Source organism: Bison bison, unplaced genomic scaffold (genome assembly GCF_000754665.1).
Source record: "Bison bison bison isolate TAMUID 2011002044 unplaced genomic scaffold, Bison_UMD1.0 scf7180017864048, whole genome shotgun sequence".
Lineage (NCBI taxonomy): Eukaryota > Metazoa > Chordata > Mammalia > Artiodactyla > Bovidae > Bison > Bison bison.
This window is the reverse complement of record NW_011494620.1, coordinates 7,068,248-7,091,391: the sequence shown is the minus strand read 5'-3', so window position 1 is coordinate 7,091,391 and position 23,144 is coordinate 7,068,248. Positions and strand designations below refer to the sequence as shown.

The window sequence follows — 23,144 nt, the reverse complement described above, 5'->3', positions numbered from 1 at the left end:
ATGTGAACTTGAGCATGCCCCTTAGGACCACCTGGGGGGCTTGTTAACACGGTGGCTCCTTTTTGATCCAGTGAAGGTGCTAGGAGTTTGCATTTCCAGCAAGTTCCCTGGGGAGGCTGCTGCTGCAGGCTGCAAGGGGTGCCCGCTCTGTGTGCTGCTCCTTATTTGGGGTTACTCTGTGAGGTGTTTCTGTCTATCTAAAACTGAAAATGTTTTTCTCTCTCCAGACTATGAAGAAATCGGGACTTCACTTTTTGACTGTAGATTGTTTGAAGACACACTTGTAAACTTTCAAGCAGGTATGTGAGTTATAACTGAGCAGCAGAGTTCATAAATACTTCCATACTGAAAATAATATAACACTAGTCAGGTGATGAAAGTCCTATTCTGGAAGAATGTTCAATTCAGTTTCATTCAATTAAAAAGCCCATTACAAACATCAGCCCTCACCCAGAAGGAACACACATATACACAGAGACACACGTGCACAGAAGAACCGCACATGATGGAAACAGCAGGTACCCGTAAGTGGCTGGATTACAGTAACTTCTTTTGTCTTAGTGCTCACTGTATTTTCCACATTTAATACAGACACAAAATACTTTCCTAATCAGAAAAAAACTCATTTAAAAAAGTAGAAACAACAAAAAAAAATTGACCGCAGAATGAAGTATTTGGGCACCATGTTTGAACACCAGCAGGAGTGGGTGAGGCTGTGATATCAATCATGAGGCCACCGTCTCCCTCTCACTTGGTGTGATGTGTATACATTTCAATTCTGCCAACATTAATCTTCAAATCTAATGGGGGAGAGGGAAAGTTGTGATTCTAAAGTTCATCAAAAAAGAACCGCCAAGAAATTTTTGAAAAAACCTGCTGGAAACAGAGACATAATTTTCCCATAAAACACTGAGCAGTGGTCCTTTCACCACTGTTTCAGATGCCTTTGAAAGAGGCTAAGTTTCCACACTGATGGGTCTTGCCTGACTTCCCCACCAAGGCTGCCACACACAGCTGGCCAGGCTGTGCCCTGCACATCCCAGGCAGGCGCGGAGGGCACAGGGTTTGGGGCAGAGGGCTCCCCCTGAAGCTGAAAACAAACAATGGCCTATACTCTGTTCTTTTCCGGAGATGTATTTGTCTTTTCAGCAAACATATTAAAATACTTTCCCTGTGAAGAAAATATTAGTTCATACTCCTCCCTCAGTATGCACAAGCCTTTCTCATTTTTGTTTTCATAATACACATTTCTGTTTGAATTTTGTGTTACATTTATAATCGGCAGGAAAATGTTGTTTTTAATTTACCAACAATGGTGTTTTTTTTTTTTTTTTTTTACCAGTCTCTTGAGACTGTCTGCATACTTCTAATGGGAGTACCTTTTTTTTTTTTGAAAGCACTGCTTTATTTTGTATTTTGACTTTCGTTTGTGTTTATTTTTCTTTCGTATTAAAGTGACATGTTTAGCACATGTCAGCACCCAGGTGAGTCAGTTGGGAGCAGTACAGTGTATTGTTTGTGGGGTGTGAGCACCAGGAAGAGACACTGTTAGGAGGAGACACTATTTGGAATTGCATGAGAACCAACTTAGAAGATTTAACTTCTGACGCTCCAAGGGGTAACTCTCATGCTTAATTCAGCCTTTCCAATGTTCCAGAAAGTTAACTACAGATATACAGATACTCTAAGAAAAGATTATGTATGTATATATTTTAATATTCTTCCATTTTCACGTTTTAAAAAAATGACATTGCCATTGAGTAGTATTATAAATTCATAAAGCCTAACTAAAGTAGCTTCTAAGTTGCCACAATAAAAGCACTCCTATTTCTAAATAAAGCCAGAAGCTTTTATGTAACATTAAAACTAGGATGCATTTGTCTGAAAGATCTGCCTTACCTTCGGTAGTCTAACCACATCCTCTCCCAATAAATGGATAATGTGCAGCATGAAGGTTATACAGTTGCTGCTTTCAAGTCCTCAAAGATATACAGAAGCTACCTTTTCTAATTGTATACAAAATTTTCAAGAATTATGGACCCGCCTTAAGTGTGATAAATACTAGAATTCGATCCTGAACTAGAAGAGGAAGCAAAGGCATGAAAACTCACAAGACACTGGGCCCTTTTCATTGGGGCACAGGGCTGTGCACTGAGCACTTTCAGAAGCGGCCAGAAGCAGTACATGATGTGCAGAAGCACTGAGTAACCTGAATACTTTCCTTCTCACAGCGATAGAAAATCAAATTCATCAATCTGAAGAGAGGCGACGGCAGCTGAAGGAAGAGATTGAGCTACTCCAGGACTTAAAACAAACCTTGTGCTCTGGGCTTCAGTCAAGTTCCACTTCAGATTCTTCCCTGTCTTCTTAAGAAGCACCATTTCCTAAGCCAGGAATCGAGCACAGTTGCAAACAGGGTGAAGCTGGAGACCGGCCTGTGAAAGCCACACACCTTCAGCACCAGGCCCCCGGGGAGTCTCTGGTCCTTGCCTGCTCTTACCTGTTCTTGCTGATGGGTACATCTGCCTCCCCCTCCTTACTGTCATCTTCTACCTCTCTCCCACTAGTAAGATATTCCTCAGAGTCTACTTGAGTAAATTAGACCATGCTTCCCATGGCTCTTAAAAATCTTTTAGTGGCCTCCTCCCCTCCCCCACTCCGGTGAGCCAAGTGGACGCCAGGTCCTCCTGCCCCAGGGCCTCTGCACGTTCTGCTGTGAGGTCTTCACCGAGATCGTCCTTTCTGCTCACGTCTCTTCTCGGTGTAAGCCACTGTATCGCACATCAGACCGCTGGTGTGTGAGCAGCCTATGGGCAGAAACTCCCATTCCTGTTTTTCTCCCTGTCACGTTTCCAGCAGCTAGCATGCTCAGTAAACGTTAAATGGATAAACTGTTTTTATCTTTTGAGACTAGTTCCAGTCCATAATGCCTCTTTGATATAATAAATTTTTATATTATACATTACCAAACCTGTCTGCTTTTGAAATTTCTCTTCATCCACAGTCACCACGTGAGTACAATATCATCTTCAAAATAAACATTTAAAACCGGCCTCTCTGGAGGTTTTTCTCAACCTAACAATATACAGTTCAGATGTTATGTCCTCTTCATGTCTGACCTCTGAAAACTTCACATTCACGTTTCTACCTTTTTACCACACTATCTGATCCACAGCAGCGCTACATTTCAGCATGAGTTTGATCCGAGTCCCATCTGGCACATAATACACTCAAAAAATACCTGTTGAAGAGCAGGACGTAAGTGAAGAACATGTCCATCCCTGCTGTAGTGGCAACCCCAGCCCAAGTCACTAATAACCGGGGGCAAAATCTTAGTGGTGTCCAAATTTGGCTACACATCAGAATCATCAGAGGACAAACTACAGAAGCCAAAAAAATATATATGTATGTATACATACTTTAGATTACAAGGTGGCAGAGTAGAAAGACTCTTGAGCTCACCTCACCTCACAGGCATACCAAAATTACAACTTGCTGCCCAGCTGGTACAGTGGTAAAGAATCTGCCTGCCAATGGCGGAGAAACGAGAGATGTGGGTTGGATCCCTGGACTGGAAGACCCCCTGGAGAAGGAAGTCGCAATCCACTCCAGTATTCTTGCCTGGGAAGTTCCATGGACAGAGGAGCCTGGAGGGCACAATCCCTGGGGTCACAAAGAATCGGACACGACTGAGCATGTGTGCACACACACACCAAGAACTACTATGGATCAGAGAGACTGAGTGAACACACGCACACACACACAACTATGTATTGCTATGGATCAAAGAGACCGAAGGTACCTAACGGTCTTTTCTACAACTAAAGATAAAAAGAAAGAACCATGACCAGATACGTGGTGGTGCAAACACACAATATAGTCAAGACCAACACTTGGGGGTGAGTGACCCACAGAGAGGTTCTCTCCAAGGAACAATGGGTCTGAGCCTCTGGGACATTCGGCTTTGGAGGTCAGTGGGGCTTGCCTTTGGGAGTACCAGGGGGCAGGGGGAAACGGAGACTTCACTCTTAAAGGCTGCACACAGGAACTCATGCTCCAGGGCACAAGCAGGAATTTGAAAAGAGCCTGGGACAGACCTGCCTGCTCATCGTGAAGTGTCTCCCTGAGAGCTGGGAGGCGACTGGAGCTCACCTGGAACACAGAACCGGCGTTTCTGGGAGCTCATTCTACCACGTGGACACTGCTGGTAGACCAGTGGCCAACACCATTCTGGAATCCTCTAGCTTTAGCCTCAGTAAGAGCCGTGCCCCTGCTCACTAGCCTACAGGTACCAGTACTGGGAGACCTTGGCCTTCCCAGGTGGCGTAGTGGTGAAGAATCCACCTGCCAATGCAGGAGATGTGGGTTTAATCCTTGGGTCGAGAGGATTCCCTGGAGGAGGGCATGGCAACCCACACCAGTATTCTTGCCTCGAGAACTCCACAGTCAGAGGAGCCTGGCGGGCTATAATCCATGGAGTTGCAAGAGTTGGATACAGCGACTAAACAGCAGCAGCAACTGGTATACCTCAGGCAGAACAACTGGTATACCTCAGACAGAGCCCCACACACCAGCAGACCTGCCGCCTTAAGACCCCCGAGCCCAGAGCCACCCCGGACACAGCCCTGCCTGCCACAGGGCCAGGCCCCGGTGCAGAGACAGCAGACCTGATCACCCTGGGACCCAGCTCTGTCCACCAGTGGGCAGACATCAGCCCCAGACTCCCCGGAGCCCCAGCCCACTCACCAGTGAGCCTGCTCCAGCCTGGGGACCAGCCTCACCCACCTCAGGACAACCACAGCCCACCCCCCAGCAGGCCAGTACCAGTCCCTGGGCCAGATGGGCCCAAGCCCCGCCCACCAGGAGATAAACCCAATTTCAAGACACCCCGACCCAGGACTTCCCAGGTGGTCCAGTGGCTAAGACTCCACACTCCAAATACAGGGGACCTGGATTCAATCCCTGGTCAGAGAAGTAGAGTTTGCATGGTACAATTAAGAGTTCGCATGCCACAACTAAGATCCTTCATGCCGCAACTAAGACCCAGCACAGGTTTAAAAAAAAAAAAAAAAGACACCCCAGACCCTGTAGCCAGCTGTGTCAGGAACTGACCATACCCACCAGGGGTCTGACACCAGTTCTGGGACCCCAGGGCCCTGAAGCAAGATTCCAGGACCTGGCTTCAGCCACCAGGGGGCAGGACCAGCTCCAGAATCTCCTGGACCCAATTCCTGGTTCCAATGAGCCAGCACCAGCCCCTGGGCGAGCCTCGCAGAGTTCCACAGCCTCGTGATCCACCTGCCAACCAGTGGTCAGCTGCCTCTGTACAAGGCAGGGCCTGGCAACCCATCAGACCAGAGGCCAGCCACACCTTCCAGACAGCCCTCAGTGGTCAGCCTGCCACAGCAGAAAGACCCACACAGAAGGGCACCCCCTACCAAAAGCCACTTCTCCAAAGTCAGGAAACATAACCAACCTCCCCAATACACAGAAATAAACAAAATAAACACAGTAAGTTAAATAAAATGAGGTGACAGAGGAACACTTCATCCCAGATGAAAGATACAATCCTAGAGTGAAGCAGAGGCAGAGTTCCAAGTCATGATCATAAAGATGACTAAAGAACTGAGAATAAGAATAAATGAACAGTGAGAAATCAGAAGTTCTTAAAAAAGAGAAAACATAAAGAACCACCAAAAGATGACGAATACAATAACTGAAATGAAAACACACTAGAAGGAATCAATGGCAGGCTAAGATGATACAGATGGACAGGTCCATGGGCTGAAGACAGTAGTGGGAATGAATCACTGCCACTGAACAGAAAAGAAGAATGGAAAGAGGGCAGTTGAGATCACTGAGACAGTAACAATCACACTAACATTCATATTATAGAGAATCCAGAAGGAGAAGAGAGAAAGGGCCCGAGAATACACCTGAAGACACAGAAGCTAAAGACTTGCCTAACCTGGGAAAGAAAACAGTCATCCAAGTCCAGGAAGCACAGAGTCCCAAACAGGATCACCCCAAAGAGGACCACACATACTGTAATTACAATGGCAAAAACAGAAGATAAAGAGAGAATATTAAAAGCAACAGGGAACAACAAGTTACTTATAAGGAAACTCCCATAAGGACATCAGCTGACTTTTCAGCAGAAACTCCGCAGACCAGAAGGGAGTAGCATGATCGTATTTAAAGAGATGAGAGGGAAAAGCCTACAACCAAGAATACTCCTCTTGACATGGCTCTCGTTCAGATCTGATGAAAATCCAAAGTCTCACAGACTAGCAAAAGCTAAAAATGTTCAGTGCCACCAAACCAACTTTACAACAAATGCTGGAGGAAACTTTTTAGTGGAAAAGAAAAGGCCACACAACTAGAAACACCAACATTATAAAAGGAAAAAACTCACTGATAACGGCAAACATACAGCAAAGACAGTAAATCATTCATGAACAAAGTTAGCAGGAAGGATAAAAGACAAAAAGTGAAAGCGTTAGTGTTAGCTGCTCAGTCCTGTCTCTTTGTGATCACGTGGACTGTAGCCCGCCGGGCTCCTCTGTCCCTGGGATTCTCCAGGCAGGAATACTGGAGTGGGTTGCCATGCCCTTCTCCAGAAAAGACAAAAGTAACAGTAAAAATCATTTATGCCTACAAAAAGAAGGGACGGACAAGACAAACAGATCCAAAATATATGTCAAAAACAGTCATCATGAGGGGAGGAGAGTACAACTGTAGGGCTGTTAAAATGCATCTGAAATTAAGAGATCAACAATTTAAAATAATCCCATATACATATACATAGACTGCTTATAGAAAAGGAGAAGGCGATGGCACCCCACTCCAGTACTCTTGCCTGGAAAATCCCATGGGTGGAGGAGCCTGGTGGGCTGCAGTCCATGAGGTCGCTAAGAGTCGGGCACGACTGAGCAACTTCCCTTTCACTTTTCACTTTCATGCATTGGAGAAGAAAATGGCAACCCACTCCAGTGTTCTTGCCTAGAGAATCCCAGGAACGGGGAGCTCGGCGAGCTGCCATCTATGGGGTTGTACAGAGTCAGACACAACTGAAGCGACTTAGCAGCAGCAGCAGCTATACAAAAACCTCATGGTACCCATAAACGAAAACCCCAAAAAACAGTAACAGAGAAAGAAATTCAAACATAAACTAAAAATAATCATCAAATCACAAGGGAAAGAGAACAAAAGAAGGGGAAAAAAAAACAAAAATAAATACAAAAACAGTCTACAAATAGAACTACAAAACAATTAATGAACGGCAATAATTGCAAACATACCAATAATTACAAATGTAAATGGATTAAATGCTCTCATCAAAAGACAGAGACTAGCTGAATGGATATAAAAACATGCTTCCTACAAGAGAGTCACTTCAGATCTAAAGACACACGGAGACAAAGTTAAAAGAAGGAGAGGCATTCCATGCAAGTGGAAATCAAAAAACAATACTGTACCAGACAAAATAGATTTTAAAACAAAGATTGTTAAAGAGGTAAAGAAGGACATTACATAACAATCATGGGATCAAAGAAGATATAACAATGGAAATATACAGACACCCAACACGGGACCACCTAAATTTATAAAGCAAATATTAACAGACATAAAGGGAAAAATTGACAGCAACTCAATAATAGTGGAGAACTTTAACAGCCCAATTACATCAATGGACAGATTATCCAGACAGGAAATCTATAAGGAAACACTGATCTAGACACAGCAGTCTAGACACATTAACCATCTACAGAACAAAAAGAACCTACTGAATGGGAGAAAATATTTACAAATGATATGAGTGATAAAGGGTTAATATACAAAACATGTAAATGACGCATATAATTCAACATAAAAAAAAAAAAACCCAACTTGATTGAAATAGAAGACCAAAAGGGACATTTCTTTAAAAAGGACATAGAGATAGATGGCCAACAGGCGCATGAAAAGATGCTCAACACTGCTAACTCATCAGGGAAATGCAAAAAGTATCATGAGGTATCACCTCACACCTGTCAGAATGGCTATCCTCAAAAAGACCATAAGTAGGGGAGTTCCCTGGTGATCCAGTGCTTAGGACTTGGGCTTTCACTGCCATGGCCCGGGTTCAATGCCCCAGTATTCACAGCAGCATTATTTACACTAGCCACGATATGGAAGAAACCTAAGTGTTCGTCAACAGATGAACAGATGAAGATGTGGGGTGTGGGTGTGTCCTAGTCAGCCATCAAAAAGAAGGAAATTCTGACATTTGCAACAACGTGGATGGACTTGGGGGGTATTACGCTAAGTGAGATCAGTCAGAGAAAAAGACGGATGCTGTATGTTTTCAGTTACATGTGAGACCTAAAAATTAAAACAAACTAGTGACTATAACAGAAAAGAGACTCACAAGTACAGAGAACAAACTAGAGGTTACAAGTCGGGTGAGGGAAGGGGCTGGACACAACACAGCATTAGGGGATTAAGGGCTACAAACTATTATGTTTTATAATGAATAAGCTATTAGGATACACTGTACCACAATATAGCCAAGATTTTATAATAGCTATAAATGGAGTATAAGCTATAAAAATGTTGAATCAATATGCTGTATATCTAAAAGTAATCTTATAAATCAACTACTGGAAAAAAAAAATCCATTGAAACTGGAAAAAAAAAATCCATTGAAACTGGAAAAAAAAAATCCATTGAAACTGGAAAAAAAAAAAATCCATTGAAACTGGAAAAAATAAATAAATAAATAAATCAACTATACCTGAATAAAAAAGCCAAGGCTCCACCTTAGACCTGCTGAAGAAAGATTTGCCCCCGTCTAGATGCTGCTGTAACTTCAGCTTGCCTCCCCGATCTTACGTCCTACAGCAAAGCTTATCTGAGGAACAGTTCTCATGTCATGACGTTTATTTCTAAAAAACCCTCTGGCCTCCACTTTACTTTCAGATTTCACTGGTCACTCACAGTGGTAACTCAGCACAACAGAGCAACAAGAACGAGGCAGCCATCAGGTGGCAAATGTTGGACAAGTGAAAACAGAACCTGGGTTTGTACTTCTGCAGTCGCTTACTGCTGAAAAAATTATTTAATCTCAGCCTAATTCTGCCTAGTCTATGGTACAAAAATGTGGGCATTAAAAAAGAAAACATAGGGGCCTTCTCTGGTAGTGCGTTGGATAAGAATCTGCCTCCTGTAAGGCAATGGCATCCCACTCCAGTACTCTTGCCTGGAAAATCCCATGGATGGAGGAGCCTAGTAGGCTGCAGTCCATGGGGTCGCTAAGAGTCGGACACGACTGAGTGACTTCACTTTCACACATTGGAGGAGGAAATGGCAACCCACTCCAGGGTTCTTGCCTGGAGAATCCCAGGGACGGGGGAGCCTGGTGGGCTGCCGTCTATGGGGTCGCATGGAGTCGGACACAACTGAAGCGACTTAGCAGCAGCAGCAGCAGCCAGTTCAGGGGACACAGGTTCGATCCCCGGCCAGGGAAGATTCCACACGCCAGGCTAAGCCAGTGTCCCAACTGCTAAGCCCGCACGCCTGGAGCCCGGGCTCTGCAACAAGAGACGCCACTGCGATGAGAGCCCGTGCAACCGCACCTAAGAGTAACAGGCTCCCGAGTGCCGCAACTAGAGAAAGCCCTCGAACAGCAACGAAGACTCAGTGCAGCCAGAAAACAAAAACAAAATATTTGTGAAGCACAGGGCCTGGCATCGTGGGAAATAACTGTTCTCATCCACGTCACACACACACAAACACCACACGTGTCCACACGGCCTCCCCTTGCCAACACTGCTGCCTGAGGAGCCCTGGATTATTTTTTCCATTCTGACCAAACGAGCTTGCTTACGGTAACGTTCTGAAAGGCGTGTTAGCCCCCACCTCTAAGCCGTTGCTTGGGCCGCTCACCTGTTTTGGAAATGGGCTAAAAGGACAGTGTGTGTGCCCCCGTGCCGCACCAACAGGGCCTTCAGAACGAGTACTTCTCACACTAACCTGACGGGGTTTCTTCTCAATGACTTACGAGAAGCTGTTTCTAAATGTTACGGTGTTTACTCCTAAATCTCGCTCTTCTCTCCTAACAATTTTCACATTCCTTGAGGACAGGGACTATGTCTCACCCCTCATTTATTAGTCCCCCAAAGGATCCGGATATATTAATATTTTTTTGCTGTGATGGCTCAACTGTAGTGTCTTTCAGCAGGAATAAAGCTAGAGCCTATTTTCTGGGGTTGGGGCATAGCTGAGACACAGCATGCTCGTGGTGAAGTTGAAAGTCACTCAGTCGTGTCCGACTCTTTGCGACCCCAGGGACTGTAGCCCGACCAGATTCCTCTGTCCATGGGGATTCTCCAGGCAAGAATACTGGAGTGGGTTGCCATTTCCTTCTCCAGGGGATGTTCCTGACCCAGGGATCGAACCCGGGTCTCCCGCACTGCAGGCAGATGCTTTACCCTTTGAGCCACCAGGGAAATGCTCACAGTGGTACCTGCTTTTAGCCTAATATCCAAGAATCAGAGTACTGCTTTTTTTAAAATTTTTCATTGCAAAATACACATTACCGTATTAACCATGGTTAAGTTCAGCAGCATTAAGTCATTCACATTGTTGTGTACCATCTGCGCACAGGACACTTTTTATCTTACGAAACTGAAACTCTGAACCTATTATGTAATCACCCCTCGGACCCCTTCCCCCAGCTCCTGGCAACAACCATCTACCTTGACTGCTCGAGGGATCTCATGTAAGTGGGATCATAAAGGGCTTGTCATTTTGTGACTGGCTTATTTCACTGAGCATAACACCCTCAAAGTTCATCCAAGTGGCAGCATGTGTCAGAATTTCTTTCCTTTTTAAGGCTGCATATTATTGATTTTTGAGAGGGAAAAGATAACTCTAGATGCCCATTTTAACAGACTGCTTTATTTATTAACATGTCACTCTAAACACTGCATAAATACAACCTGTATAACTAGAGTATCAAATGTTCCAGTAAGAAGTTCAAGAGTATATTTTAGGGCTATTTTAAGAAATACAAATATTTCGGCTTTCATAATTATGTCTGATGAAGAAAACAACTCAAAGAATAGTTTTTATCTCCTGACGTGATTAACAAAACCAGGTAGAAAAATAAGAGAGCATAATTAAAAAAAAAACACATACACACAAGTACTTTCTGAAGGACTTTTTCCTGTTCTCTTCACTGAATACATACTCATACAAATAACTCAGTAATCTGAGAAGTGGTTCTTCACCTATTAGGAACTCGGCAAATATTTGTTGAATGAATGAACTATCTATGGAAATGGATATACTACGTTAATTTGTGCTTTTGTTAAAGTGTTTTTTTCAAGTAAGAGCAATAGTAAACACACTGAAGTTCTTGCTTTGCCCGGATAACCTATGAGAGTGACTGTTATAAATACTACCCATCATGGCTAATAATCAAATTAATGTACATTTCTCGACCTAGTAAGAAAATTCTATCATGCTGCAGTAATAATCCTAATGTAGTAACTCACTGGGCTTTGATCAGTTGCAACACGGTCAAGGAAAGGGGGCTGGGATTTCTGGGCTTGTGTTTATTGCCCCCATCAATGAATTCCCATCTTTGGGCCCTCCCCCGCCAACACACACAGAAACTTTGCTAAAAACAGTAGCTGCAGCATCTCTTCACCCTCTTGTTCATTTGAGTCTGAAAATGTATCTAGTCTCCATTCAGATGGGAGACCTTCCAAACAGCAAACAGTTCACCAGGGGAGCTTCCACAGAGAGAAATGAGTCTGTTGGCCAGAGAGAAAAACAAAGGCTTGCTCTCCAAGCAAGCTCCACAGACACGTGAAGCAAGCTGCAAAGACACACACTGAACACTCTTACTCCCAGAGCCACGTTTCATAACCAGACCACCCGCCCCTAATTCAGATCCTTCTTCAAAGTCAAGTTGTGCTAAATATTATACCTAACACGACCAAAAGGAAAGTCAAATGTGAAAGCTGGTGAAATTTCAAATAAGCAAAATGTATGGTGGTATTTGGCACAGATAAAAACCAATCAAAACAAACTCTGTTAAGTCCTGTAAGAAACTTGGGTTTAAGAACTACTTATTTGAGTCAGACATAGCAAATCTGATGATTCAGCAACCATGATTTAGGAAGCAAGAGAATGAGGAATATATCACTATTATCCTCTTACATAATTAGCATTTATAGGGGAACAGGTGGGGGCATTTAAATTTGGGTTCTCAAATTTAACCTTAATAAAACACTGTTAGAAGTGGAGACTCTGATTTATAAAATATTCACCTTCACCCAAGTGAAGTTTCTTCCATTATTAATTTTTCATAGATAGTTCTACATTACTACTCTTGCATGTACTTAAGCCTTAAGAGAAACCCTGACTAACTGAGAAATTCGTCTTTGTGTAATTACCATTTCAATAGGTTTATATTAAATTGAATATCATTTTGAAGTTAAAAAAAGTCATCAATGATGCAAAAACACAAACAAAACCTCAAACGATCTTAACTATCCCTTCAAAGTGAGGCCACAGACCTGGTAACTAATGCAGCTCTCAGCCAAGTCCCAAGTCAGCACCTTTCATTCTGGGGGGCGGGGGGGCCTCTACGCCTCTCACAATTCGTGCACTATCCCAACTCCTGGGAGCAAAAGGGCTGCCGATACATGAGCCAGGAGAGTTGCCACAAACGTCCACTTCCAACTTTAGAAGTTCCTCTAATCAAAAACAAACAGAAACAAAAAAACAACCAACCAGCAAAACTTTCACCCCTTTACAATGTCCCAGCCAAATGTTAAGGTCACATTCAAAATACACACATCTGGAAATAGTTTAAAATGGGTTCAGGAAGAGCCGTGCACTCTTCACATATCCCTACACAGAGAACTGTATCCCAATGTGAGCAAGACATGTGATGGTTTGTTATTTTTTACCTGCAGGATTACATCCCTCATAGAGCACAAACGACACGCCTTCACCAGCCCCAGAGCACTCACACAAAACCCAGCAGTCTTGGGCTTCAGTTCTTAAAGGCTCCACATTTACTGGCTTTAGCAATGAATTCCTTTAGGAGAGGGCCATCCATTTGCCAAAATGCTGCAGTCTGTGTGACTTCTGTCAAATGATTGATGCAAAACTTAAAGCAGAATTCTTCTAAATCCTGGACACACACAACAAAAATAAAAACAAGAAGAGGCCTTTTTTTAATTAACTTTGATTGAATTCCTTCTCTCCAGATCCCTCACCCCAAAGCTCTCACCCTCCCCTAGAAGAGATTTGAGGCCAGAAACCTCATACTAGGCAAACACATGACCACAGGTACAAGGCAGAAAAAATACCAACTATTTTCTCATCACACAGTAAAAGCAATGGTTCCCTTACTCAGGTCTGACTCTTCAAAACACACACACAGTTGTGGGATGTAGGGCTGCAGTTTCTTCACAATTATCACATAATCCAGTCACTCGAAGACATGGTTTTAAAAAGTTGAAAGCAACTTAAGTCCATATAATATGTTTTACTACATTCAAGCATCAGGGAAAAGCATTAAGATGTGGGTCATTTGGTTCAAGGGAAGAAAAGACTTTTCAGAAACAGAAAAATGATGAAATGATCAACCTAAAGTGACACATTAAAAATAAAAATTCTAAAAAAACAATTAAAAAAAATTAAATAAAAATTCCAAAGACCTTAAAATCACTTTCATGCTCTCCTATATAAAAATGTCTTCATTTTTAAAGCCACAAGGAGTAATACACTATAATTCCCACCACACTAATTTCTCAGATGGTCAATCAGAGGAGAAGGGTCACCAGCTACCAACATTCACAGCGCAAGTCTCACACACAAGTGGCAAACTGAGAGTTTAAGAGCCAACTTGTGCCTGTGCTAAGACATGCTTTCACCCCAGCAAAATGCTACTGTGACCTTGTTCCTTCAAACGTTGGAACATACATTTATTACATCAACTAGGTAACCTGGAACGTGCACAAAGGTGAAGTCTGACAGCTCGCTTTCTGTAACCTGGCCAGCAATACTCAAGGTCAATATTCAGGGTTCTACCAGACCAGGATCCCAACAACAGTTAAACTGTAGGGTCTTGGCTTCCTGCATCCCAGCTCCCACCAAATGAGAATATCAGGCAGGGTGGGGAAGGGCTGTTTTCCACACAGAAATGCCCCTTTCAGACCCCTGCAAACAAATGCTTCCTCATTCTACGAGTCTCTCTGTCCCTTGCTGAAAGAAGCACCCTCTCCAGTCATATAACCAGGAAGAGAGAAACCACATCTGAAGTCTCTCAGCCAGCTGCTGCCAGAGTTCTATTCTCAGATAATTGAAAACACATTTAGATTGTTAGCGCAGTCTCTGGATCCATGGCTTTGTTTTGTTTTGTTTTGAAGTAAGAGACTCCTGGTGAGCTAAATGGACAGCTGAATGCCCTACAACATAAAACATTCTCTCTCAAATTGTTATTCAGGAAAAAGCACTACTCCTGGTATTATAACTCAATGGTTAATAAACAGCTCTAGGGACTAAATTACATCCCATAGAAAGATGAAAGTCACATTTTAATTTATCAAAAATACATAACTAGTTTATTATCTACATATATCTGAGAAAGAAGGACCCAGTCACAGCATAAAAAGTCCTTCAAACCATGTCATGTATCAGATATGGATCTTTAGGTATTTACATTTTAATTATACAATTTCAAGTTCAAAGGTGAAATTAAATTCTGACACTGCAAAACCATACCACTTCTCAGCCTGGATGGAGGGGAGTTTGGGGGAGATGGATACGTGTGCACGTATGGCTGAGTCCCGTCACTGTCCGCCTGAAACCATCACAGCATCTCTTGTTACTCGGCTATTTGTTGTTGCTGTTCAGTCACTAAGTTGTGTCCAACTCTCTGCAACCCCATGAACTGCAGCACGCTAGGCTATTCTGTTCTTCATATCTCCTGGAGTTTGCTCAAATTCACATCCACTGAGTCGGTGATGCCATCTAACCATGTCATCCTCTGCCACTCCCTTCTACTATTACCCCATACAAAATAAAAAGTCAAAAAAAACACAAACTTAACCACTCCTGTATCTGCTAATTTGGAATTAAAGATATTTGTAGTATAATGAAAAAGCCAGTTTATTCAGTTTATTAATTGTATAGATTACCTGGGATATAAACTGTTAAGAACTTTTTTATATAGCACAGGCATACAAAGTGAAAAGTGTTAGTTGCTCAGTTATGTCTAGCTCTTTGCAACCTCATGAACTGTAGCCCACCAGGCTCCTCTGTGCATGGAATTCTCCAGGCCAGAATACTGGAGTGGGTAGCCAATCCCTTCTCCAAGGGATCTTCCAGACCCAGGGATCACACCTGGGCCCCCCACAATGCAGGCATTCTTTACCATCTGAGCCACCAGGGAAGCCCCAGGTATACAAATGGGGCTTCTAAATTGTCAGTTCACAACTCTATGAAAATAGTTTTATCAAATTGCTTTGTCTTCCCCTCCATTTAGTTTGGTGAGATTTCTCAGTGCAGTTGATCCTTGAACGACATGGGGGTTAACCCAAGTATAATTTATAGTTGGCCCTCCATATTTGCAGATTCAGCCAACCACAGATCTAACAGTACTGTAGTATTTACTATTGAAAAATATCCATGTATAAGTAGACCCATGCAGTTCAAACCCACGTTGATCAAGGGTCAACCGCATTCAACAAATGTTTAATAGTTTCAAACACCGAAAGGCTAACTAAAGAATACAGCCACTGCTGCTAAGTCGCTTCAATCATGTCCGACTCTGTGCGACCCCATAGATGGCAGCCCACCAGGCTTCCCCATCCCTGGGATTCTTCAGGCAAGAACACTGGAGTGGGTTGCCATTTCCTTCTCCAATGCATGAAAGTGAAAAGTGAAAGTGAAGTCGCTCAGTCGTGTCTGACTCCTAGCGACCCCATGGACTGCAGCCCACCAGGTTCCTCCGTCCATAGGATTTTCCAGGCAAGAGTACTGGAGTGGGGTGCCACTGCCTTCTCCAAAGAATACTGAAAGTAATCTAAATCTGAGTTGTCTAAATAACTAATTAAACTGTGGTTAAGGCAGATCTTCGGAAAAGGAAGCGCTGAACGCACTTGAACAGAGGAATTAAAATCTGCATGTTCACTTCCATGAACCAGAGAGCTGCACAGTCAAGCAGATTCAATCAGCAACCTGAGCCCGTGTGCTGCTAATGGTGATATGTGAATTAGAAAAATTAGAAAAATGCCCTTCTGAGAACTCTTAAATAGTATAAGAACCTACATGATTTGTTCAGCTCAATATGCAAATGATCAGATCTTCAATTACCTAGGGGAAAAAATGCAACTCTTACCCAACTAATAAGTCAACTATAATAGGACTGCTGGACTTAAAAAAAAAAAAATTCTAAGAAGGACAAGGAGTATTTGGCCAGGAGGTAAGAAAAGTTCCTAAGCACCTTCTCAAGCCTATGGAATATGAAAGTGGGCAAGGGTGTAAATTCAAGGAATCTCATAATATGGCAGTCTTGGTGTTTCAGAAAGCAAAGTCCATGTTTATGACTGTCTGTGGTGGAATTATTATAAAGCGATTCTGAAGCAGATCAAATAGCAGATTTGTTCTAATTAGGAAGGAAGATCTACATTTATAAATTCATTCTCAATCTTTAAACATCGCATTATTCCAATCACTGTACACACTCTGAAAATAACTTGGTTTTTCTTTCCACAGATTTTCTTTAGTAACAAAACATGGAAGATCGACAGTCTTAAAACCCACATTTTAAAATGATGTTGCAGCTTTCAGTGGAGTTATTATTCAGTGTTAACAGCCCAAGGCTAAAATACATGAGTGCTAAGACATTTTGCAGAAGGACTACTCTGCCAGGGTGATATTTTTCAACAGCACATACTAACTGCACTACAGGATCCAAGGTTGACTGACTCCAGGGATTTGGACAAACCACATACACGGAGGGTCGACTGTAAATTATACACCTTTAACCCCTGCACTGTTCAAGGATCAACTGTACATCAAGTACAAAAACATTCCATATCAAAGTGGGTTTTGATTTTCTTTTTTAGAAAGTATTTCAGTGTCTCACCATATTGGAAAAAATTTTTAAAAAGCAGAGACATCACTTTGCTGACAAAGGTCTGTAGAGTCAAAGCTACGGTTTTGCCAGTAGTCATGTATGGATGTGCAAGTTGGACCATAAAGAAGGCTGAGGGCCAAAGAATTGATGCTTTGGAACTGTGGTGTTGGAGAAGACTCTTGAGAGTCTCTTGGACTGCAAGGAGATCAAACCAGTCAATCCTAAAGAAAATCAACTCTGAATATTCACTGGAAGGACTGATGCTGAAGCTCCAATACTTTGGGCATCTGATGCGAAGAGCCAACTCATTGGAGGAGACCCTGATGCTGGGAAAGACTGAGGGCAGGAGGAGAAGGGGACGACAGAGGATGAGATGGCTGGATGGCATCACCGACTCGATGGACAAGAGTTTGAGCGAAGTCTGAGAGATAGTGAAGGACAGGGAAGGCTGGCAAGCTGCAGTCCATGAGGTCACAAAGAGTCGGACATGATTGAGTGACTGAACATACACTCAAAAAATATTCTGTAGTCTACTGATCACAAAAAATGTTTAATTAACCTAAGAAAAGAAGTAAATGCTGACCATCTGGCATTAGCACTAAGTTTTAAAAAAATCATGTCCCCAAATCAATTCTGTAATTAGATTCTTGGCTCATATTTATTTCTACCCACCAAAAGCAAAATTTTAAGACATAGCTGCTCAGAAAGTAGTATTTTCTGGAAAGTTCTCTAATCTGATTAAACAAACAAACAAAAAACTCCCCAACTGTTTCTTCTAATGTTCAACCAGACACAGAAAACAAAAATTTCCTGAAAAGAAACAGTATAAATAGAAGCATTTCAAAATGTTTATACCTAAAACATGATCAGGACTATCACGAGACAATGTTTTATACACATTTTCTCCCCTGATATCAACACTCATTCAGGTTTGTACTATAGGAATATGTAAGTCTTCTTTCTCTAAGTCCTTCTTTACTTTTTAAAAATTTGCAGAAAATTTGACAATGCATCTATAATATAAGGGTTCCACAACAATTAGCTTACTTTCAAAAATCTTCACAACTATTGAGTCAATATATTTTTGTTCTTTTAACATATGTACATTTGCTTCAAAATTCTCTTGTCAAAAGGAAGCATGGAGGAACCACAGTAATTTTTATAGAAAAAAGAAGAAATATGAGAGGCAGGGAGTCTCCACCCTCCCATTTTCACAGAATGAAAGAAAAGTCACATAGGGTCCCTAAGCTGAATCACTGAAAATAACAGATTTTGCAGCTAATTTCCAATCTGCCTTAGCAGCAGCTTCCAATCAACTAACAGATATAGTAAGTGGGCTTCATTTTTATATTCTAAATGTATGTATTTCTACATTCTACAGTATTAAGGTAATAAAACGTAAAGGTACATTAGTCAATTATATAACTCCCAACAGAATAAAAAATAATTCAACCTAAAAAGAAGGCTTTTTGCCTTCTATTTTCTAATTTCTCTACATTGAATACATAAAATTTACAGGATTATGAGTTATTGTTTAACAATTTTTTTTAAAGTACAACTTTATGGTGACATGTTTCAAATACATTCATTCGTTCACTTAACTCAGCATGTACTTCTGAGTGCCAACTACACGCCCGCAATGGGACAGACTCTGGTGACGCACGTTTGTGGTCTCAAACAAGGGACAGCTTCTAATGTACTTTATATCAGAAAAGTGAAAACCAGTGAAGGAAATGACCTGGCCTGGGTAGGCATAAAGCATCTTCCATAAACTTTCTGGGGTAGATTTTAGCTGAAGGTGAGAAAGAACTTTCCAGCAACGAGAGTCGAGTTGCTGCCCCAGTGGTCCTGGCTCCCAGGTGGCGCTAGTGGTGAAGAATCTGCCTGCTAATGCAGGTTAGACAAAAGATACTCGGGTTGGATCCTTGGGTGGGGAAGATCTCCTGGAGGAGGGCATGGCAACCCACTCCAGTATTCTTGCCTGGAGAATCCCATGGACAGAGGAGCCTGGGGCTACAGTCCATGGCGTCGCACAGAATCGGACACAACGGAAGCACGGCAGCACAGTACAGGTGGTCCTGACTGGTTTTGGTCAGCAAGCTCCTTATCCCAAGAACACAGACCTCATGAGCACTGAGAAGGAGTATGGAGAGACACAGAAGGTTCAAAGTCAATTGCCAAATGAAGTGAAAAGTCATGGACCAATTTAAAATTGTATCACTGGGAGGAAATAAAATCTGAAGAAACAGCATTGCTAATAGAGATGTTCATGATGACAAAGAAAGGGTAGGAAAAAAACTAGACATCCATTTCCTATTAGAAATGATTTACTTTGATCATCATCCCATCTGTTGAAAAGGCCACAGAGAAAATCAGCTATATCTGACCTCATCAAATATTTATAATCATAATATAATCTGAAATAAAAATAGGATGCATTTTGAAAACCCAAGACATAATGGTCCATTTTGATCCCCAAATGCAGCAAAGATGCAGTCTGTCCTCCAACACATCTCCAAGGCCGCAGCTGCAGATCTTTGCATGAGTCTGGTAAATTCTCTGACACCAGGTGATCTCCCTGATCACACGATGATAAAATGAAAGACTGACTGTGTCATTTCGGGTGCAAACCTTAGCTAGACACCTCAACCAAAGCTACTGCTCTTTGACTTTTATTCTCCATGAAGACATGAAACCAACCATCTCAGCCTTCAGTTCCCTAATTATCCTTAATGCATCCTTTCCGTGTTCACTCAGTTCAAAAACTGGCCACCCATGTGCTGGGCACAAGGCACACAAGATGAACGGGATACAGCTCCTGCGCAGAGGGAGCTGACATTCTGATGGTACTATGGCTCTTCACTTCCAGAAAATGCACACAAAGAACTGCAGGCTCCCAAAGCCCATTCACTCAGGGACTCTCCAGAGATCCATGAATCAATCCCGTATAAAAAACCACCAAACAAAAAGGAGTCCAGAGCAGGCTCTTCATCCATGAATAACCGTGAGTGACAATTAGATGATGACAGAACTTCAGAGCAAACACAGGGATAAATCACAGGGCAGCCCTGGCTTATGACAGGGCAACAGTGGGGCAAAAGCACAGTGGGTCCTGAGAAAAAATGTATTACGCTCGCCTGGAGAAATACTTGAAATATCACATGCCGTCTGCTAGTCCCATGAGATGTGGCTCTTTATATTCCAACATGCAGTGGGGCTGCTGGGACTCCAGTTTCCTATCTTAGGTAGAAACAGGAGAAACAACCATTTTTGAAGCTGTGAACAGAGAATAAAGCAAGCCAGATTTCATTTTTTTAGGGGTCAGTCCATTCAGTGATTCCCTAAACAGAAGTGAAGTCACTCATCATGTTCCTTGTCCCATGAGAAAAAAAGGCGGGAAGGTGCCCCCGGGGAGTTATGGGCGGCGTGTTTGCGTGCGCTGGTTTACGTTACCTCTGCGTCGTATCTGACCGCAGCGGAGAACAGCGAGAAGGCGTTCTCCACGGTGATTCCTCGCTTGATGATATGCTGACAAAGTTTCTTCAGCCTGTTTTCGCAGTAGGATGTCGCCAAGTCCAGAAGACCTGAAAGTAAAGTATGGGATGCTTAATGGAGCTCATAATAGTTTCCAACCATCTACAGACATTTCCTTTTGGTGAAGAGAGTTATACAGATAAGTCAGCAGGAGCTTCTTAGGGAACAGTACTCTCAATCTTACTAAATAAATTCTTTCAAAGTTCGTCCCTTCCCCACCTCCCAAACACAGCTCTCCTATACTCCATTTATACAATTTCTTCTGTAGTACAAAGGAAGAGGAAAAAATAGAATTGTCCCGTGTTTCCAAAATGATACGCTTAATTCATTAGCAACTTACACCTGAAGATTAAAAGAGTAAAATAAGACCACAGTCATAAATTAACTGTGTCCATAATTAGTAACTGTGATATTTATATATACTTTCTGAATTTTTTTTTAATTGAAGTACAGTTGACTTACAATGTTGTGTTAATTTCTGCTGCACAGCAAAGCGACTCGTTATCCACTTATATACTCTACCATGCTGTTACTCAGTTGCTCAGTTGTGTCTGCCTCTTCACGACCTCATGGACTGCAGCATGCCAGGCTTCCCTGTCCATCACCATCTCCCGGAGCATATCATGAGACAAATACATATTCCCTGTGAGGGACAGGGAAGCTTGGCATGCTGCAGTCCATGGGGTTGTAAACAATCTGACACGACTTGATGACTGAACAACATATTCTCTTTTACATTCTTTTCCATTATGATTTATCCCAGGACATCGAATATGGTTCCGCGTGCTGTACAGTAGGATGTTGTTTATCCATCCTGTATGTAATGGCAAACCACTTCAGTATTCTTGCCTTGAGAACCCCATGAACAGTATGAAAAGGCAAAATGATAGGATACTGAAACAGGAACTCCCCAGGTCAGTAGGTGCCCAATATGCTACTGGAGATCAGTGGAGAAATAACTCCAGAAAGAATGAAGGGATGGAGCCAAAGCAAAAAGAATACCCAGCTGTGGATGTGACTGGTGATAGAAGCAAGGTCCGATGCTTTAAAGAGCAATATTGCATAGGAACCTGGAATGTCAGGTCCATGAATCAAGGCAAATTGGAAGTGGTCAAACAAGAGATGGCAAGAGTGTCAACATTCTAGGAATCAGCGAACTGAAATGGACTAGAATGGGTGAATTTAACTCAGATGACCATTATATCTCCTACTGCGGGCAGGAATCCCTCAGAAGAAATGGAGTGGCCATCATGGTCAACAAAAGAGTCTGAAATGCAGTACTTGGATGCAATCTCAAAAACGACAGAATGATCTCTGTTCGTTTCCAAGGCAAACCATTCAATATCACAGTAATCCAAGTCTATGCCCCAACCAGTAATGCTGAAGAAGCTGAAGTTTAACGGTTCTATGAAGACCTACAAGACCTTTTAGAACTAGCACCCAAAAAAGATGTCCTTTTCATTATAGGGGACTGGAATGCAAAAGTAGGAAGTCAAGAAACACCTGGAGTATTGGCCTTGGAATATGGAATCAAGCAGGGCAAAGACTAATAGAGTTTTGCCAAGAAAACGTGCTGGTCATAACAAACACCCTCTTCCAACAACACAAGAGAAGACTCTACACATGGACATCACCAGATGGTCTACATTGAAATCAGATTGATTATATTCTTTGCAGCCAAAGATGGAGAAGCTCTATACAGTCAACAAAAACGAGACCAGGAGCTGACTGTGGCTCAGACCATGAACTCCTTATTGCCAAATTCAGACTTAAATTGAAGAAACTAGGGAAAACCACTAGACCATTCAAGTATGACCTAAATCAAATCCCTTATGATTATACAGTGGAAGTGACAAATAGATTTAAGGGCCTAGATCTGATAGATAGAGTGCCTGATGAGCTATGGAATGAGGTTCGTGACATTGTACAGGAGACAGGGAGCAAGACCATCCCCATGGAAAAGAAATGCAAAAAAGCAAAATGGTTGTCTGGGGAGGCCTTACAAATAGCTGTGAAAAGAAGAGAAGTGAAAAGCAAAGGAGAAAAGGAAAGATACAAACATCTGAATGCAGAGTTCCAAAGAATAGCAAGAAGAGATAAGAAAGCCTTCTTCAGCGATCAATGCAAAGAAATAGAGGAAAACAACAGAATGGGAAACACTAGGGATCTCTTCAAGAAACTCAGAGATACCAAAGGAACATTTCATGCAAAGATGGGCTCAATAAAGGACAGAAATGGTATGGACCTAACAGAAGCAGAAGATACTAAGAAGAGATGGCAAGAATACACAGAAGAACTGTACAAAAAAGATCTTCACGACCCAGATAATCTCGATGGTGTGATCACTGACCTAGAGCCAGACATCCTGGAATGTGAAGTCAAGTGGGCCTTAGAAAGCATCACTATGAACAAAGCTAGTGGAGGTGATGGAATTCCAGTTGAGCTATTCCAAATCCTGAAAGAT

The 23,144-nt window shown here is 42.4% G+C and overlaps 2 protein-coding genes across 11 annotated transcripts in view; one reads left to right on the top strand and one right to left on the bottom strand.

The window, feature by feature from the left end:
* PHF11 (PHD finger protein 11) overlaps window positions 1–2,970 on the top strand; it is a 34,525-nt gene extending 31,555 nt beyond the window's left edge. The window contains exons 10-11 of one of the 2 annotated variants that reach the window (XM_010835707.1): window positions 228–299; window positions 2,232–2,970. In XM_010835707.1, coding sequence (XP_010834009.1) covers window positions 228–299; window positions 2,232–2,371 — 212 coding nt within the window. In that variant the 3' untranslated portion in view covers window positions 2,372–2,970. The remainder of the gene's footprint in view (window positions 1–227; window positions 300–2,231) is intronic. The other variant, XM_010835706.1, reaches the window with a different exon arrangement.
* A 7,954-nt stretch (window positions 2,971–10,924) lies between these two features.
* The window catches only part of RCBTB1 (regulator of chromosome condensation (RCC1) and BTB (POZ) domain containing protein 1), a 62,049-nt gene continuing 49,829 nt past the window's right edge, over window positions 10,925–23,144 (bottom strand). For 6 of the 9 annotated variants that reach the window (XM_010835690.1, XM_010835689.1, XM_010835684.1 and 3 more), the window contains exons 12-13: window positions 20,600–20,730; window positions 10,925–13,192 (exon numbers count right to left, since the gene is read on the bottom strand). In XM_010835690.1, coding sequence (XP_010833992.1) covers window positions 13,052–13,192; window positions 20,600–20,730 — 272 coding nt within the window. In that variant the 3' untranslated portion in view covers window positions 10,925–13,051. Of the gene's footprint in view, window positions 13,193–19,134; window positions 20,387–20,599; window positions 20,731–23,144 lie in introns of those variants that run through there. The other 3 variants (XR_824909.1, XM_010835688.1, XM_010835692.1) reach the window with 3 other exon arrangements.